The 18,704-nt window shown below is 40.8% G+C and overlaps 3 protein-coding genes across 7 annotated transcripts; 2 read left to right on the top strand and 1 right to left on the bottom strand.

The window, feature by feature from the left end:
- The first annotated feature begins 2,543 nt into the window (after nt 1–2,543).
- On the top strand, nt 2,544–8,860 carry LOC107266121 (transcription factor Sp3). Of its 5 annotated transcripts, none has more exons than XM_025083371.1 (10): nt 3,842–4,588; nt 4,675–4,694; nt 4,872–5,204; nt 5,294–5,705; nt 5,966–6,177; nt 6,270–6,359; nt 6,523–6,888; nt 6,995–7,737; nt 7,819–8,113; nt 8,221–8,860. In XM_025083371.1, exons 2-10 carry the CDS (start codon nt 4,686–4,688, stop codon nt 8,383–8,385), a joined length of 2,625 nt encoding a protein of 874 aa, XP_024939139.1. In that variant the 5' UTR covers nt 3,842–4,588; nt 4,675–4,685; the 3' UTR covers nt 8,386–8,860. The 5 variants fall into 5 exon arrangements, with proteins under 5 accessions (XP_015591777.1, XP_015591776.1, XP_015591779.1 ...); XM_015736292.2 differs by having other exon boundaries at nt 4,671–4,694; XM_015736291.2 differs by lacking the exons at nt 3,842–4,588; nt 4,675–4,694 and adding an exon at nt 2,544–3,799 and having other exon boundaries at nt 8,224–8,860.
- Nucleotides 8,861–9,157: 297 nt separating this feature from the next.
- On the bottom strand, nt 9,158–10,299 carry LOC107266122 (protein transport protein Sec61 subunit beta). Its single transcript, XM_015736294.2, has 3 exons — nt 10,045–10,299; nt 9,734–9,930; nt 9,158–9,659 (listed from the first exon to the last, which is right to left on the bottom strand). Exons 1-3 carry the CDS (start codon nt 10,045–10,047, stop codon nt 9,572–9,574), a joined length of 288 nt encoding a protein of 95 aa, XP_015591780.1. The 5' UTR covers nt 10,048–10,299; the 3' UTR covers nt 9,158–9,571.
- A 168-nt stretch (nt 10,300–10,467) lies between these two features.
- Nucleotides 10,468–18,340, top strand: LOC107266119 (tyrosine-protein phosphatase non-receptor type 23). Its single transcript, XM_015736283.2, has 15 exons — nt 10,468–10,772; nt 10,961–11,163; nt 11,252–11,574; nt 11,645–11,757; nt 11,834–12,237; nt 12,315–12,662; nt 12,738–12,961; nt 13,256–13,485; nt 13,577–15,512; nt 15,593–16,116; nt 16,190–16,471; nt 16,557–16,741; nt 16,807–17,108; nt 17,180–17,338; nt 17,453–18,340. Exons 1-15 carry the CDS (start codon nt 10,686–10,688, stop codon nt 17,581–17,583), a joined length of 5,451 nt encoding a protein of 1,816 aa, XP_015591769.1. The 5' UTR covers nt 10,468–10,685; the 3' UTR covers nt 17,584–18,340.
- Nucleotides 18,341–18,704: the final 364 nt, after the last annotated feature.

Genomic DNA, 18,704 nt, shown 5'->3' with positions numbered 1-18,704 from the left:
AAGGTTATGGAGACTTGCGAAATTTTATGAGACTTTGAGGACCATTACGTAGGTGTCAGGGAAATTCAATGAATTTCAAAGACTGACAGAAATTTGTGTAGTTGTGTTGTTACATGGGTTGTGCGCCCATGTGAAGGCGCTATTTATGTATGGTTAGTTGGCGTTTTATAGTTATGATAACTAGAAATTTCTCTGAGTTAAGGCATAGAAGCACCTGTGAGTATACGATATTCATAATATCAAGTTATTGCGGTGTTTTGCTAATATTTTATTTTATTTATAACTTTACAGAGATAGAGAGAGAGGGAGAGAGAGAGAGAAACAACAAAGGACAGGCCTGAGTTTATTACTGGTCTTGAGAGAAACGTAACTTCAAGGAGAGCCAAAGAAGTCTAGTCTGTCTTTTTCGAGAACTTTTATGGTACCTAATCGTTCCGTTATTTGGGTCTGCGTCCTTGTCACTAATTACATTTTATAATAGTCCGTGTTGAAGCTACTTTCCATAGGAAGAACAGTTATTAAGCGTAAAATTACCGCAAGATTTATTTAAATCAAAATCATGGACCATCAATACACAACAGACTCTTTCATCCGAATAGATTGTGAATGGATACAAATTGGCATTCCAATTTTCTTTAAAAAAGTTACGAATCTTTTTAAGCATGATATCCTCAACTGATACGAGTCAAGATTTTTCTATGATTAGAATAAATCCTAATTATCACTGAAGTTAAATAAAATCCAATGAATCAGGTATGTAGAGAAATATTGATAAATTACTTAGCAGTTTCACAAGAGCTTGTGATACCCCTCGAGATGATTTTTCTTTTTTTTGCAGTATCCCTACGCCACTGGACATGTGAACCCTGCTGCTTCAGGGGATCATATAGTGAGTGGGGCTGGTTCTGTCTAACTGAACCCGCCCCGTTTCATCACACGTGGGACTTATCGTGAAATCGGGTAACGCAGGATACGCCACTTGATCCACTTCTTCGTCCTAACACCAGAGACTTCAGGTAGACTGATGCGAGTATCGTAGTTCCTGAATGTTCTACGCTACTGCTTGCACTCCATGCCGTTCATCCGTGATTCTAGGGGCGGGTTCAGGTAGACAGAGCCGGCCCCGTTGTTCATATGTGCTTCACTGTATGTACAAACGTATGCTTAAAACGTAAGAAAGAACGTGTCATACCAGTGGGCGTTGTTACGCGTAGGCGCTGAGCTAACGAAGAGTATGAGAATTCACTGCGAAAATTCTTGTCTCGCTAAATACTCTAAGTTCCCCAAGTGAACGTTCCTGAGAAAGGATGATTATGATGCCTTGGTTCTAAACAGGAACTGATCCAAATACCTATTCTTTAGAACAGTGAAAAGTATTTTATAAAAATATACACAAAATCGTGGGCGAGTAACGAGCATCTACAGTAAAACATAAAACTCGTAACATAACCTCTCATGATCAGAGGTAGAAAAGTACTGGATGATCCAGCTGCATAAAGTTTCACCGTTTGTGTTGCATGTTGGTAAAGCATAGGAGCGTTGAGCGTCAAGGATGAAACACGCAGTGGGAGGAGTAGGGGACGAGCCAGGTGGTCCCAGAACTCTAACCTGGCCTCTCTCGTACCCGGCCTTTCCAAGGGCGTCTACACTGGGGGACGCCTGGTGCCCTTAATTTATCTCAAACTTTTTTGTATAATATCACCCGTACGATATATTCCACTGAAGTTTTGTTAACGTTATCTAAAACGTTATTTAATTTAAATTCATCTCATCTGATTATTCCAATTAAACATTAAGCTATTGACACTGACGCTTCTTATGCAGTCATTATATATTACATTAAGATCCTACTGGGTAATCAAGTTTATCTCGTGTGCTTGCAGCTTGCAGTATCCACTGTCATTTCTAGTCACGTTGGATAGTCTATTGTAGACTCCCTTCTCCAGCCCATCGTACCCGCATCCAATGCCACGAGGGTACCGCGTCCCTTTTACTACTGTGGATGACTACTTCGAGGCACTCCTCTACGGGAGCTCGAAAATGCAGTGGCGCAGGAACTGCTAAAGTACTGGATATTCTATATTATCCTGATTTATGTAGTGTGTATCTCACAATACACGTAAAGTACATTTACGTATTAGGTTACATACAAGTCATGAACGAACTAGGAAAAGTTTTACGCATATAATTGTCATCAAATTATTATGCTAAGTAAAATTTTTGTGAATATGACATAGTAGTGCAAGTCGAATAAACATTTTTGACTACCTAGTAAAATAAAAATGTCAAAGGACCTTAGAGTATTTATACTCGTTGAAAAACTGATTTACAAGGTAAAAGTCGAGTTCGACGCTTCGCTCAGAGCCGTCCAAGTAGTTCTGGTAGATCGCTCGATTACTGTTCTACCACTTAAGGCGCGCATGCGCGTTCGGGTCTCTACTCATATCCCAAACCCAACCTAACCTATAACACATCAGAAATATAAATGCAAAGGGGTAAGAGAGAATCAATGAATTTGTATTGTCAATTAAAATGTAATTATGCATTTTCGAATAGATGAGTAGATTCGGGTTGATTGATAAGACGAAAATTGTAAGTACAACAATAAGAATAGACGGTTCAGGATGAAGAATAAAGGAGCGCGAGTCTCCAAGGGGCGGTGGCATAAATGCTGCTCCTTCCTCCAGGGAATCAGTACAGAGTTTTCATGACGAGGTGATGAGGAGGTCGAGCTAGGGGCCGATGACGTTTCGGTGGCGGGTGGATGCTCGCGATGTTGGCCCCTATCATTGGGGGGATTGGCCCCCCGACGGGGGTGGGCGGCCAGCCGCCCCTGCGTACGCCCCTGGGTTCCGAGTACGGGCTGGCGTAACTAGGGGCCACCAATCAGGGGGCGCTTTGGAACCAACGCTGGCCTCGGTGACGCCGAACTTTCCACGCGCACCGCCCAACACCAAAGTAGTTCCCTACCAGCTAGCTGTGAGCACGTTTTTACGAGCGACTGCGTCTTAACGTCTCTACGGTGTAGTTACTTCGAACCTTTCGTAGCAGGAAAACTCAAGTTTCAGGAGCCGGAAGAAGAGCGTCGCCAGTGGTGTTGTTGTATTATCGCATTCCTGGAACAGTTGGCATTCTGTATAACGACAATGACGTTCTCAGTGACTCGCCGTATAATTCTCCTTGTGTGCAAGTGCTCCGCCTTCGAGGTGTCGCGAGAGAAGTGGTAAATTTGGCGGCAAGTTTGAAACACGCGTTCGTGTCCTTGTAAACATCCTGCCGATGACTGAAAAATATATGAGATAATATCCGTAGCTGTGAAATAATGAACAGTGCGATTAAGGATAGCTAAACTGGAAGGATATATTAAATCTTGTATAAAGATTTCTAAATATAATTCCAGATTTGTATCAAGTCGTGCGGAACACGCGGTTCTTAGCGAGTGTCGATTGTCATATATCGATTGGCGAGGAGAAGACGGATACGCCGACGCTCACAACTCGAGAGTGCGCCGACGCACGGCGTCGTCTTTGATAGTGTGTTGTGTATGAACGCTACGTGTATGTGCATAGTGCGTGCGTATGACTAGACCAGCATAGTCGTAGCGTGGACAGCACATCGGGCTGTCGCTTGAACGATGGTGCGATTACAGCTCTGGTCATGGTTACGGCTACGGCTACTCTCGCGATATTCGGCTTAATCTTTATCCAGAAGAAAATAACGGTTTTTCATATACTCTACTCTGCTTAAGGAGTGTTTAATAAGCGTCCACGCGATGGCCACGGTCAAGATACAACCGAAGGTAAACTGATAGGTCTCTTGCAAAGGTGTATCGTCTAGGCTTTCGGCAGAGTTGAGACGTGTCGAGTGCCTTATGGTTTCTGAGAGTCTGAAAAGCAAGTTTAATAGCGATTACTTTTATGGTGGGCTATGGTGTTATACTTGTAGCTGGTTATAATGGTTGGTTGACTGGCTGTATTCAAAAGGAGCACGTGTCAGGCTTGCGAGTTAGGTGGAGTCCGATGGGCAAAGTGGGTGGAGGCTGGCTCGCGAGGCCTTTCGCGTTATCGTAGGACCGTGTTTGTGCGAGAGAGCTAGGCGAGTGGGCGGGTGGGTGTAGTATTGCGAAGAGCAGCTTATACTGGAACGGCGGAGTACGTGTGCGCGTCGAACCCTGTAGTGGTGTCCTTGCCTTGCCTTATACTGCCTCCCTTGCCTCGCCCCGCCAAACCCATCAGACTCCTGATCAGCCCCGGCCGTGTGCGGCTGTAAGCCAGCACTCTCTCCTCCTGTCCTCTTGTACGCTGACGGGTGGGGCTGCTGTGACAGGGGCGTAGGGAGGCGGTCCTCCATCGGGTCCCCTAGGAGGGCCCGCGCGTTCTCTCTTTGTCCCTCGTATCCGCGTGACAGCGTCGATATTAGGATAGTTGCTACCCCTTGGCTCTCTGCTATTATTGTTGTTCTTAGCTATTTGGTCATTTGTTCTTTTACGTTTAGAATACTGAGGATAAATATGGTATTACTTTCTTTTTTTAGTAATGAAGTATAAGACCAGACTGTCGACGAAGTTGCGGATTTGTTAGTATATGAGGTAGCTATGATAGGAATACTTTAATTCATCAGGTTCTTGCGTATGAACGTTGTGTAATTCGTTTTCTCGTGTTTTCGGCCAGGTAGCTACTCCACCTATGTCCATGGTAATGTAACATTATTGGTAGTGGAAATAATGTAGTCTGCGTTTGCGTTTTGTATATTTTGAATTTTTTTTTTATAAAACGGATGAGATAAACATGTTTTTCATGCGTGGATCTTGAGTAAATAAATTGTATGGTGTTGGTATGTAGGAGGTTTACTTTAATTTTGTTACGTTGCAGGAAGAAATTGATGAACAGGATCCGTTGCAAAACCAACCATCACAACAACAGCAGCAGCAACAGGAGGCCTCTGAACAACAACAGCTAGAGCAGCATCAACAGACAGTGCAACCACAAATAAGATTTTTAAGTGCGAATGTACTTCAGCAATTGCAACAACAGCAAGTCTCACAGCAGCAAGATGTTCAGCAGCAGCAATCACAGCAACAGCCGCAGGTCATTACGTTGCAGCAATTGCAGAATTTTGTGCCTTTACAAACACAGCAGCAACAGCATGATCAGCAGAGGCCGCAAACCATTTCTGTACAGGCTCTACCCCAGCAGTTCTTACAAGTATGTTGAGTGATAAAAAAAATCTGGTATTCCGCAGAATGTATCTATGACTGTAAGTTAATATTACTAAATTTCTGACGTTTTTTCAGAGCGCTCAGCTGGTCGGTAATCAAGCACAGGCGGCGATTCAACAGCAGCAACAACAGTCACAGCAGCAACAAGCTCAGCAACAAAATCAGCAGCAACAACAACAACCCCAGCAACAGCAACTGAGCTATAGCGTGATCCCTCAAATGCAAACTGTGAATATCGATGGGCAAGAAGCACTCTTTATTCCGTCTTCTGCTATGTCAGCAGCAGGCGGTCATCATCAGTCTCAACCAACAATGCAGTTTGCAACTGCAGGAGGGCAGCAGGTGCAACTCACTAGTCAGCAAGTGCAGCTAGCAAATGGTCAAACAATTATCACACCACAACCGGTCAGTCTCATCAGAGCACCAAATGTCTTTCCTACCTCGATTATCCAAAACATCGGGGGACAAACAGTTCAATTGCCAACAGGTATAATGGTTTTTCTTTTGTGCCCTGTCTCTTAACCTCTGTTTCCTGCTGTACGTGTATTATTCCACAATTTATAACAATGGTTGGGGTTGCTTCAATGCCTTATTCTCTTCTGTTATCAATTTGTTTTAAACATCTCATGTTTGTCTCTTTAACCAGCACCTGTTCATTATAGCGATGTATGAGGCGCATCATTTTTCCACGCTTTGCTTCCACCTAATTAACTATCGCCTTTTGTGTCTGTAACGACAAACGGGCAGATTCCAAGGCTAGCCTGGCTGTTTCAGGTCAAAGCGTACAAGTGCGACCGCTCCAGTTTCCGATGCAACATGTCCAGCAGACGGTACCTGTCCAAGTTCCAGTCACTGCCAGTAATGGGCAGACGGTTTATCAAACTGTACATTTTCCTGTGCAAGCATTGTCCAGTGTCTTCAATATGCCTACCACTCAAATGATACCACAGATTACGCAGGTAGGTCTTAGATAAATGAATATCAATTACCGTACGTTGTCGACGTCGACAATTTGAAATATATTTCAACGTGCGGAGCTTTTTATTTTCAGCAACTCCCTCAAGTAGCTCAAATTATCACGCCAAATGGGCAAATTCAACAGGTTCAAATAGCAAATTTGCCACAGCTTCAAGGGTTACAGGTAATATTCGATTTTTATATAAACCATAATTCAGGATTATTGAATCACCTGAGAATTGTTATACCCTGAGAATTAAAAAAAGTAAAATGGACAGAACCATCTTTAGGTGGTTCAATAGTGATCTATATTGTTTAAGAATAAGTTTTCAATGATAAATTGTTAGGGTCAACAAGTTGCACAACAAGTGGCTCAACAAGTGGCACAGCAACAAGCTCAACAGCAGGTAGTACAACAAGTTGCCCAGCAGCAAACCCAACAACAAGTTGTTCAAACGGTACAGCAACAACAACAGCAGCAGCAGCAGCAAGTCGCTCAAGCCCAGGTGCAACAACAGCAACAGCAAGTGCAACAGGTCGTACAGCAAGTTATACAGCAGCAGCAGCAACAACAACAACAGCAGCAGCAACAACAACAGCAGCAGCAGCAACAACAACAAGTTCAGCAAGTGCAACAAGCGCAGCAGGCTTCTACTCCCGCATCTACAGTATCAACTTGGACGACCACAGTTTCTGCTCCAAGTAACGTCCAGGTAGTGGTCCAAAATAATATTCTACACAATTCCTATTTATATAACATACTCTCGCGGTATTTCGATCCTATTTTCTTCACACATTACCGTTTTATATTTTATCCAGGTTGTTGGAATTGGATCCCTTGGGAGATCAGTCACCAGTGGTACGAATGTTTTGACGACGAAAGATGGCCAAAAAATTGATGTCCAAACAATATCTACCTTACCACGTCCACCAGAAACAGTAGAGGGTGACATTAAATTAACCAGCATCGATGCCAGCCAATTGGCCAGTGGCCAGGTGATACACATACCTGCACCACAGCCGACCCAGCAGACTATGCAGCCCATCACGATAACTGGAGCCCAGGGTCAACAACTTACCCTAATCCCTGCATCCGCTTTGACTAACCTGACAACCCAGCAAGGCGGCATGATGCGCGGTGTGGGTGTAGGCAGTGGAAGCATAATGCAATTGCAACATGCAGGAGGTATGAACGCTGCCAATGGATTTCTCCAGTCGATTCCTGTACAGAACATACCTGGCCTGGGAAACGTACAAGTCATCCCAGCGAGTGCACTTCAGCCTGCTACAATGCAGACTTTACCAACGGCAACAGGATCACCTATAGTAGGTACTCCTACGGCAGTTCACCTAGACCCAATCGACCCTACCAAGTGGCAGATTCTCCAGACGATACAAACCAACGGGACTCTTTCAACTCCAACACCTACTTCCCATCAGCACCAAGTGAACAGTGCTGGCACAACAACTGGTACTACACCGGCTACGGGGGATAACGATTCTAGTAAACAACATAGAAGACGCGTCGCCTGTACCTGTCCTAATTGTGGTGATGGCGACAGGTAATTTTTTCATTCCCGTCAGCTCAAAATATTTATAAACTCTATCGAATCAAGATACTTAATTATAAAATGTCTTCTCAGGAATCGGGATATGACTAGGAAACGGCAGCACGTCTGTCACATAGCTGGATGTAACAAGGTCTATGGAAAAACGAGTCACCTAAGGGCTCATCTTCGTTGGCACACTGGTGAACGACCTTTTGTATGCAATTGGATTTTCTGTGGCAAGAAATTCACTAGGTCTGATGAATTGCAACGGCATCGTAGAACTCATACCGGTGAGAAGAGGTTCCAGTGTCCGGAATGCACTAAGAAATTCATGCGCTCCGATCATTTAACGAAGCACATTAAAACGCATACGAAAATTCGCAGCACGGTAAGAATTTGGTTTTGTGTTATTCGTACTTTATCTGCTTATTTATTTTATACCATTCTTTGATATTTAACGTATTGGTGTCATTGAGGTTATGTTTTTTTGTTCAGGAGGCAGCGACGTCCACTCAGGAAGGATCATCAGATAGTCAATCTTCAAGCGAAGAGAAAATTATAATATCCTTGCACAAGGAAACGGAGCAGTCTGAAATGGTGATCACTGATCAGATAGAGAGCATGGAAACCCAGACGACGAATCATGTGCCGCTTGAATGAACATTATCAGTGCGAATGATTTGTGCGTCATTTCATGATTTCTTAGGACGAATGTAGCATATCGAACATACCATAACAAAATGCAGACTGCAAATGTAAGATAGATAGAAGGGTCTGTCATTGATTAAGATCATTCTGTCTGCTAATTATTATGTTCGCGGGACTGTTTATGACTGTCTGTGTAGAGACAATTGCACATAATCTATTTTTCTAACGAAACATGTAAAAATGTATATATTGTATATTATGGTAAGCGACCTTTTGCACAAGAAAATTTTGCAATTTTAAACGTTTGTAAACGTTATTATTTCTGGAATTTTTTTCCAGTTTTTCATTATTGATGTCGAAGTTTGTACAGTAACAAGAATATTGTGTTGTGTAATGTAACATTTTCGGCAGTGCGGCTCAGAACATGACTGTACGGATTATTGTATATTGTTAATCGAGATAATATATTGTTATACAGTAAAAAAAATTGTAAACAACGAATTGTGGTGAGAAGCGAGGAGGAGGTTGATAATTGATCAACTGAAAAATTCTCCTACTTTATTACGTTCAACAGAATTTTGTTAGGTGACTGTGGGAGAAAGAGAGAGAAATTGTTAAGCAATCGGTGCTAATTGTAAGTGGCTCATTTTGGAGTACTAGATAACTTCATGCAAATTTATTGATCCATCGATCAGTATCGATGAGCGTGGACCTATGCCAATCAGTTTTGTTTGGAGTTAAGGGGAAAAAAAGTAATAGAGAGTTTATAAGTTAAAGTCATTGATATTTATTCATATAGTATACTTTAATTAAACTGATATCTTGAATGCACATTGGAATGGAGTTTGATGCCTTGTCAATGTGCTTACAAGTAGGTCTTTTCCGCAACATACATTTAAATTGCAATAAATAAAACACTTCCATGATACGCTTATACAAAGTTTGTATATAAATTGCGAGGGTAGTAACATTATTTCTTGCTATAACTTATGTTGATAGATTTATCAAGTGATTTCAATTATAAAAGTTTGTAGGAATTCATAACACTGAGTTACTTTCAAATCATATTGGTAAGAGTTATTGCTTTACCATCCATATGTGTTGCGAAATTGAGCTCTTTGATCTGTACCCACAATACTTTTTGTCCTCTGGACATCTTAGTCTTTCGAATTTAACATTTAGAATTATGACCTTACTTCTAAGAGCGAGTGTATTTTCCCCAAATGTGAAGCATGAATACAGAGGCAATGAAGAGGAGGGACATGACGAGTACTGGAACAGGTCCTCTGCAAAAATAAATGAAAAATCATAAGAGTGGGATCCAAGTAGTGAAAAATCTAGTAACAAAAACCAAACTCACACTTTAATTCCAGGAGAATCATCTGTATAGAATCTCCACATTCCGCCAGAGCTCGTGCCTGTATTCCTATTCCTGGCAGAAGTGGCAGGTGCTGTTTTTCTCTGCCTGACAGTTCCGCTGCCACCAGCTCGCGGTGCAACCGCCTTGCTAGGTGAGCGACCTCCTGCTCCAACAGATGTAGAACTCGGTGCAGCAGGCTTTGTAACACAAAAACAAAGTAACAATCATTAGAATGTAAGATTCTCACAATCTACAGTCATTCCAGTGTCTTAATGACTTTAAAATCTCAATACCATATTGTGGATACTCACCATAGTTCTGGGTCACTGTTGTTCTTTGAACCTTTTAAAGTCTTTGAAGTTTTTCAAAATACTTGTTTTACACGAGTAAAACAAATTTATCAATGCCGTAACAGTTACTTCGATCCTCTACGAAAGAGTCACTGTTTTTCAATGAAGGATCCTGAGAAAGTCGAAAACTGGACTCGCCGCCTTCGGACACCGTTACTTTGAGCAGCGTGTTTAACGACACGATACAACGCAGAGAGGCGTTCGAGTGCGTTCGAGATATATTCCAGCGACGTGTCGTACCCGCGTCCACGTGGTGCGCTGCTGACGACGCTATGGCGAATCGACGACACGTCAGCGTCAGCTTTTTAAACCAAGAATACGAATTGACTAAAGAGGTTATGTTACTTTGAGTTACACCGGCAGCGCTCCAAACGACTCTATAGTGAAGTTTTAAAATCATATGATGTTGAAGTTTTGGAGCATAACGCTTTTTATTTCTAGGCTCAGTTTTGACCGGCTCGCGGCAGCACTCTCGTGATTCTTGTGAATAATCAACTGGTCGGAAGGAACGAAATGGTAGACGTTTGACGTTTTATCGGGTTAAGGATTTGACAGTTGACGCATATCGGTTATTTAAGCTGTTACGAAGAAACGGTACGAAAATGGAAGCAGTACCCAGGTTGCCGATGATCTCGTTTCACCTGAAAGTTAGCCCTGAGCCAGTTTCTTTTGGTCCGAAATTGAAGCATGTAAGAACAATAAATTGTATCTTATATTAGTTATTTGCTTGGGTACTGCCGATTTACATGTTATATAGATCTTGTTTACGTCAAGAGGCAATTAAATGAATTGCTGTATTAGCTTAATGAACATAGGCGGCTTGATTGGTATTGTCTTTATAATTCAACATGTTTTGACTCGCTTCTGATCGTTTCAGTACATTCGAGAATTTTATAAAGAAGATGCTGAATCTTATTCAAATGAAATACATCAATTGGAGAGCCTTCGGGCTATGGCTGTTAGACCACCTATAGACGTAACTGGTTGCTCTTTGCTGAAAAAATATTACTGCCAGTTGCATTTTCTTGATAGCAGATTTCCTATGAAGAAAGATGGTGCTGCTGCTATTACGTTTACATGGTTTGCAAACTAGTTGTTTCATAAAATTAGATTTAGACTGAAATTTCATATAGTTATTTGAGTTTCAAATTTTCATTTTGTTTAATAGGAGAGACACATATGCTAACATGGTGTGTTCATTGGCTAATATTCGTTTTGAGATTATTTCCATCTTGTATAATGTGGGAGCCATACATACACAACTTGGGGCTCGTACTGAACGTACAACTGCTGAAGGAATGAAGATGGCCTGTGCTCATTTTCAATGTGCAGCCTGGGCATTTGAGCATTTGAAAAACAGTTATCCTCAACCTCCTGGAGTTGACCTAGCACCAGAATTAATGACATTCATGCATCAACTCTGCTTAGCTCAGGCTCAGGAATGTATCTTAGAAAAGAGTATGCTCGATAATCGCAAACCTACTATAGTAGGTAAGTAACCATATAAAAAAAGCAACTATAAATATTAACAAGTTAAATAAATTCTTATATTTTTCTATAGCAAAGGTCGCCCGACAAATAGTAGATTATTATAATTTAGCATTAAGCACACTCGATCAAGGTGGCACCGAGGACAGTACGGTATCAGACACAGTTGGCACAAAGATATATAAAGTAAGACTTCTCAAAATGATAAACATGCTTTCCAAAGCTTAGAATTCTGTAAAATTTTTTCTCATTATCTTTGCAGAGCTGGAAACGATATGTCAAATTTAAAAGAGCATATCATTTAGCTGTAACGCAACTCTATCAAGGACTTGCAGCAGAGGAGCAACAGAAAATGGGCGAGAGGGTAGCATTCTATAACGCAGCCCTAGCATCATTAAATGAAGCTCGTGCTCTTTATGGAAATGCAAAAGGTTCTGGCATCACGAGTGTAGCCGAAGAGAAAGAAGCAATCGAGGATGCCCTGACATTTACCAACGACGTAATAGAAGGCAAAAGAAAGGCTGCTAAGAACGAAAACGAGTTCATCTACCACGAGGAGATACCTGAGAAAGATACTCTGCCTACAGTAAAGGGTGCATCATTGGTCAAGGGTATTTCATTTAACGTAAACGATCCTGAGGTATCTGGATCAGATATATTTGCACGGTACGTTATCTACTGATTTATTTTTGAGTATATAGAAAACCTTTGATCGTTTTAAAAAACATGTATGCATTTTACAGACTGATACCTATGAAGGTTCACGCGGCAAGTTCCATCTACTCCGAAGAGAAGGGAAAACTGTTGCGTACCATTCGGGCAAAAATTGAGGAACGTGATCAGCAACTGAACATATACTTAGCATCTCTGAAATTGGACCACATGAGTCTATGGGATCCTGATCGACGTTCATCCGAGAGTGATCGCATGCCATTACCAGAGGAATTGGCTGAAAGGTGTGCAGCCTTAAACGCTAAACCTAATGCCATCCAGGATCTCGTCGATGCAATGGGAAAGTTAGCGGATACGTACCACGATGTGGAATCCATGCTAAAGGAAATTGGCCAGTTACTTGTTGAAGAGCAGCAAAGGTAAATACCTAAATTATATTTACATACTGCTACATTCTACTATCTTGTATAAATTTTGGATTAATTATCTAATAGAGAAAAGAAATATCAGGATGCAATGGGTAAAAGGCCACCATCTATAGTTGCTACCGATTTAACAAGAGAGGCTAAAAAATATGAAGAGGCACATGCGAAGGCATCAGAAAGTAATCAAGCTCTTCATCGAGCAATGACATTGCATGTTAATAATCTTCGAATACTGGCTCAACCACTTACTGACTTGATGGCACATATACCATCTCCCAAAGTACCAACCTCAGGTAATTCATTTTAATTCCATCCTGCATATTCAGTTTTAAATGATATCAAGATCAATAAGCTTATGTATAATAATCAATATGGAAAACAGAGTATGTCCAGTAGTATGAAGATAATTTAGTTCTAACTAAGCAATGAGACATTGTTTACCATTGCTTTGTTATCAGCTTCAAGTGATACGTGATACGTATAATAAACTTATTTTGTTTTTCGACTTATCAGTCATTTGAACAGTAACCTCAGTGATATTCTCATCATATACACGAATAACCTATGAATACTTTCATACAACGTAGATCAGGAAGGAGGTAAGAAAGCGGAAGATGTTTCCGTCAGCTGTGCCAAGGAATTTAAACGGATATTAAACAAGGTCGACGAGATGCGTAGACAAAGAGGTGAATTGCATGCGCAATTAAGAGACGCTATTGCTCAGGATGACTTGACTCAAATGTTGGTTACTGCCGTCGCAGAAGGGGGACCACTGGACAGTTTGTTTGCTGAGCAGATTAGCAAGCATCAAAAATTTGTTAGTACATCCTACTAGTCTACAGGGAAAGAGTATTGCCATGTTGGTACCTTTCTTTTACTTCTAATTGTTTGCTGTTGACGTCTTTCAGGTAAACCTGATCGACCAGAACCTTGCTGCTCAGGACAATATCTTAGCAGCCCTGACAGATGCGTATGCACACACAGCAGAGATGCGAAAAACTGTGGACGAGGTCTTGAAACGTCGTGAAATTATGATATCCTCATTGATATCATCGTACGATGCCTACGAGGATCTTCTGGCAAAGTCTAGCAAAGGACTAGAGTTCTATAGGAAGCTAGAGACAAACGTGTCAAAGCTTCTTCAGAGAGTGAAGAGTACCTGCAAGGTACAGGAGGAAGAACGCGAACAGATCCTAGCACAGAACGACAAGGTTACGTATAAGGTCCCTGAGGGTAATATTAACGCATTGCCTAACGTGGAGCCTCAGGTCCTTCCTAGTAGCAGCGGCTTGAAATTAAAGGACTATTTAGCAAGCAGACAAAAGCCAGTGGTGCCAACGTATCAGAATCAATATTACGATCGTCATACGGGACAAGTTAGTCAGGTGCAATCAATCTCGGTTGCATCAACTGAAACAGTTACTAACCAGGCTGTTAATCCGACGATGACAATGGCGCAGGCGGAATTAGCAGCTAGTGATCCTAAACATTCGTATGGCTACTATACAGGAGGCTACGGCAGTTACTATACTCCTCAGCCGGTAGACTACAGTGGACAATATCAGTATGGAGAGAACAATAGCGTTAGCAGTAATATCAATCAAAGTTTTCCTAGATCAGGAACTACCAATACCGCCAGTATGTATCACCAGGCAGGTGGTGCTTCCTCTACAACGGAAGTAGCTAGTAATGCGAGTCAGTATGCTGGTTATTCCGTTTTACCAAATGGACAGACACAGTACCCATCCACATCAAACATTCAAACAGGTGCGACAATGCATCATTCCATGTATCCACAAACTGGTACAATGGGAGCAACTCCACCGATACCTGATGCAAGTAACGTTGCACCGGTTTCATATCCTGCAACCTCGAGCACCATTATGCCCACCTCTTCCTCGTCGTATCTTCAGCAGACTAATATGATGCAACAAGTACAAGGACAGCAGGCGCAACAAATGCATCAGAATTATACTGATCCGACACAATCCACTTATTCTGATCAAGCAGCTCGAAATTACGCAGACCAAACTCAGCAGAATTATGCCGATCAAACGCAGCATACTTATGTTGATCAATCGCATCTTAATTATGCTGATCAGACGCAACTTAATTACACCGATCCAACGCAGTTTGGTTATCCAGATCAAACTCAGCAAAGTTACATAGATAACATGGCTCAACAGGCTAATGTTATGGGTGCTCAAGTGCAGGCTAATCAAGTGGTACAGGGTTATACAAATGCATACGGGAATTATACACAAGGTGTTTCCGGGCATCAGTATCTTCCTCAAAACAGCCTGAATCCGGTTGCAACGCAGAATTATTCACTGGCAAGCAATACAAATAATTCGGAAATTATACAAAGTCATGCCAAGTCCTCGTCTGTTCAGAATTATCCACAAAATTATCAATATGCTCAGTACAATCCTGCGCTTTATTCTGGTACTGTACAGTATCCAGGTTATTCTCAAGGCTATGCAAATACATATGGTGCCTCGCAGGCAAACAACATGAGTAATACAATTCAGACAGATTCGTACAAGGGACATCCAGGATATTCGTATGATCCTGTAGCTGGTGGGTATCAATACAGTTCAGGATATCAAGACTCACGGATAGCTCAGATGCAGAGGCCAACTAGTACTCCTCCAGCTGTGCAGCAAACTGTAGTTAGCAGTGGCTATGATCAACAGGAAAATATAGCGCGGTATACTAATGCGAATAATGATGTTGGAACTAATCAGACACCGTCCACGCAATATTCAGATCCGGCATATCAGCTACCTGCCAGTAGTCAATCTTATTATACAGCACCTTACGGGATTCAAGGTCAAACTCAGAGTGAGTTACCTGTTATGAAATGATTTTTTTAGTCTAATTTAATATACCTACCAACTATTAACATATGTTGTTTCGTTTAGGTCCGAGTGATCAAGAAACTGTGAATCAGAATGGAGTTAACAATACGTATATGCAAGCCAGTAATAATGAAACCAATACAACGACTAGTGGGAATGCAGAGAAAACTGAAAAGACTGAATCATCCAAGCCAAAATCAAATGTCGATCTTCTTGCTGATCTTGACATAACAATTAATCATGCGCCGCTTGTTCCTGAAATACATTCCACGGAAAAGGTGACGAAGGAAGAAAGTAATACGGAGGAGACATTGAGCGTTAATGCACCGGACCACGTGAAGGATGATGATGCCAGTAGTGATTCTGGGATACGTCTAGACGAGAAGAATGATAATTTACAAATAGTATGGGACACATGGTATACAGACGTACAACCAAAGAAAGATCCGCTTGGTGATTCAACAGTTTTACAAAAATTTGCCATTGATATTGAGAAGTATGAAAAGTTCATCGATGGTTTGTTAGCTAAGACATTGAGTGGAGCTACTACTTTGGATCTTAAATGGAAGGAAGTTCGTGATTTTCAAGTAAGTAATTCCTTTTAATACTTATTACTATGTTATACTTAACTGTCTTTAATGTTATTTTCTATTTTGTCAGGAACGAGAAGCTACAAAGCAGACGACTAAATTGGCACAGATTAATCCTTCTGCGAACAGAGTAGCAGATTGTGTTCCTTATGATTCTACGATAGTAAAATTGTTAAGGTCTGATATAACCTCAACGTATATAAATGCGTCACATGTTAGGGATATTACGCAATGGACACCTGCGGCATTTATAGTTACCCAGGCGCCTATGCAACAAACTTTTGAAACCTTCTGGACAATGGTCTGGGAACAGGGGAGTGAGGTTATAGCCTGTCTGGCATCTGATGCGCAGGTAAGTGTCATTGATGAAATAATAGTCTATGTATTTCTTGAGCTCATTGCTTCGATAAATAAAAACACAATAATTTTCGTTATAGTTGAACGGTGATATTTATTGGCCGACGGATGAGAATAAAGACTTAACTCTTGGTAGCTTTACAGTTTCCCTGAAAAACAGAATTAATCATACCAACCACATTCAGAGAGTCTTTTCTATAGCTCGAGAGGAATGCAAGACTCAGAGGACTGTAGTGCACATGCAGTTTGTCGCATGGCCATCGAAGTATGTGATTATTACTTTTTATAACTTATGTCATACTTAATTAATTTATGCTATTCATATTTCAGTGGTTTTCCCAGTAGTCCTGGACCTCTACTTGCATTTACTACTGATGTTATATCTGAACAAGCTTTAAGACGTTGTGCTCCGAGACCAATTGTTGTGCACTGTCTAGCAGGTGGTATTCTTAGTGGTCTCTTCCTTTTAGCTGCTGCTACGGTGTGTCATGTTCGCGTTGGTCGTGGTATCGTGGATGTAGCACTTGTCTTCTCCACCCTGGTGAAGTTTCGCAAATGTTTAGTTGATAAGGATTCATTACTCTTCGGTTATCGAATGGTTCTGTATCACGCTCAGGATGCTTTGATGAAACGTGAGTTTATTATAATTTGCTCTTTCTAATTATTCTTAAATATATCTTATGTAAACAATTTATTGTTGCAGGTGGTATTTTATCATCGACAAGATCCACATTCGAAGGTTTCGAAGGAGTGAAAGGAGCATTGGGTAAAGTACGAAAGAAGACACAACATCGTCATCCTGCTGAAGATTTTCTTCACAATCTTGGAGTTGGAATGCAGCATGATATTGCAGGATCACAAGGTATTTTCTTTCAATCAATATTATATTGTGCTTATTATTGCGATTTAACTAAAGTGGCTGGTGCGCTTGGTTTTTTTATATTATACCTAAATGTGAATCGCCTAATTATGGCAGGTGGAAAAGTAGGAGCAGGAACTGAAAATACGTCACAGTCATCTTCAACGAATTTCCAAGAGAAACCTGAGGAAGTTAAGCCAGTTGACCCTCTCAGTCAGCTTGATCCTATGTGGTCCATCAGAAGATAGTTTAATAGTACTAATAATGATTCATTTTATGTTTTGTATTATACTGTTGTAATTCTAAAGGCTAGGCCATTTCGAAGTCGTCAAGAAATTATTTGCCCAGTTTATCGTTTTATCGTGCTACAAAGAAACGCGTTGAAGAAGTACCAGAAGATACAGGACATCCTTAATCGGTAGACATGGAAGGAAATACTTCGATTACTCTATGGAAATTACGTTACAGCAAAAACTACTTGACGCGTTAATTTATTATGTAAAAAATTAATTGTTCGCGTGATTTCCATTCGTTGAACATTATTAAGTAACTTGATAAGGATTTGACAAGGCTTAGATATTATATATAAACATTTTTACATATGGAAATGACTAGACAAATGTATTCATTTTATTGTCTTTTTCCACAATCAGGTTCTGTGTACATTATTATACGTATAACGCAGATCATGAATTGGCATGATAACAAATTTGCAAGGAGGAAGACCATTACGGTACGTCATTATATTCGCCACAAATTCTAATGTGCTTTGCGTCACAGACCTTTATGAAAATTTCTTAAAGATTTTTCTATCAAAAGCAACATAGAAAATAGGCCGCACTGTATATTTTATTGTTGGAGATGGTTCGCGCCACATTGAATTATTTTAGTACGACATATTCATGAAATTAATGAGGTAATAATGGATCTATGCAATTCAACATGAAAATGAAAATATATGTAATCATTCTTTTATTCTAAGCCAAATAAATGCTATAATCCTCATTCCATAGAATTATATAATCCGAATAGTAAACCAACGAACCAGGACAGTCGGACTTATTAGTAAATTTAAACTCGTTAAAAGAAGTGTTCTATTATACCTACCGTTAGTAAGTTATCACGAAATTCATACCTGCAGGCATAATCAAGACATTTTTCAATTTTTATTTTTCGATCTTGTTTGTAATCGTTTGGACTCTCAAGATTCAAAAGTGTACTGGGTCCATATTTTCTCAGATGTCAACTTTTGTGTGTACAATTGGTTTCCCCCTGCTGGTGAATGCCTAGTCTGTTTATCTTCAGTGAATGCATGTATTCCTTCAATAGATAATAACATACCAACTTCCACTGGTCGAAACTGTGCAAA

Source organism: Cephus cinctus, unplaced genomic scaffold (assembly GCF_000341935.2).
Source record: "Cephus cinctus unplaced genomic scaffold, Ccin1 Ccin1_scaffold0299, whole genome shotgun sequence".
NCBI lineage: Eukaryota > Metazoa > Arthropoda > Insecta > Hymenoptera > Cephidae > Cephus > Cephus cinctus.
This window is presented reverse-complemented; position numbering and strand designations above follow the sequence as displayed.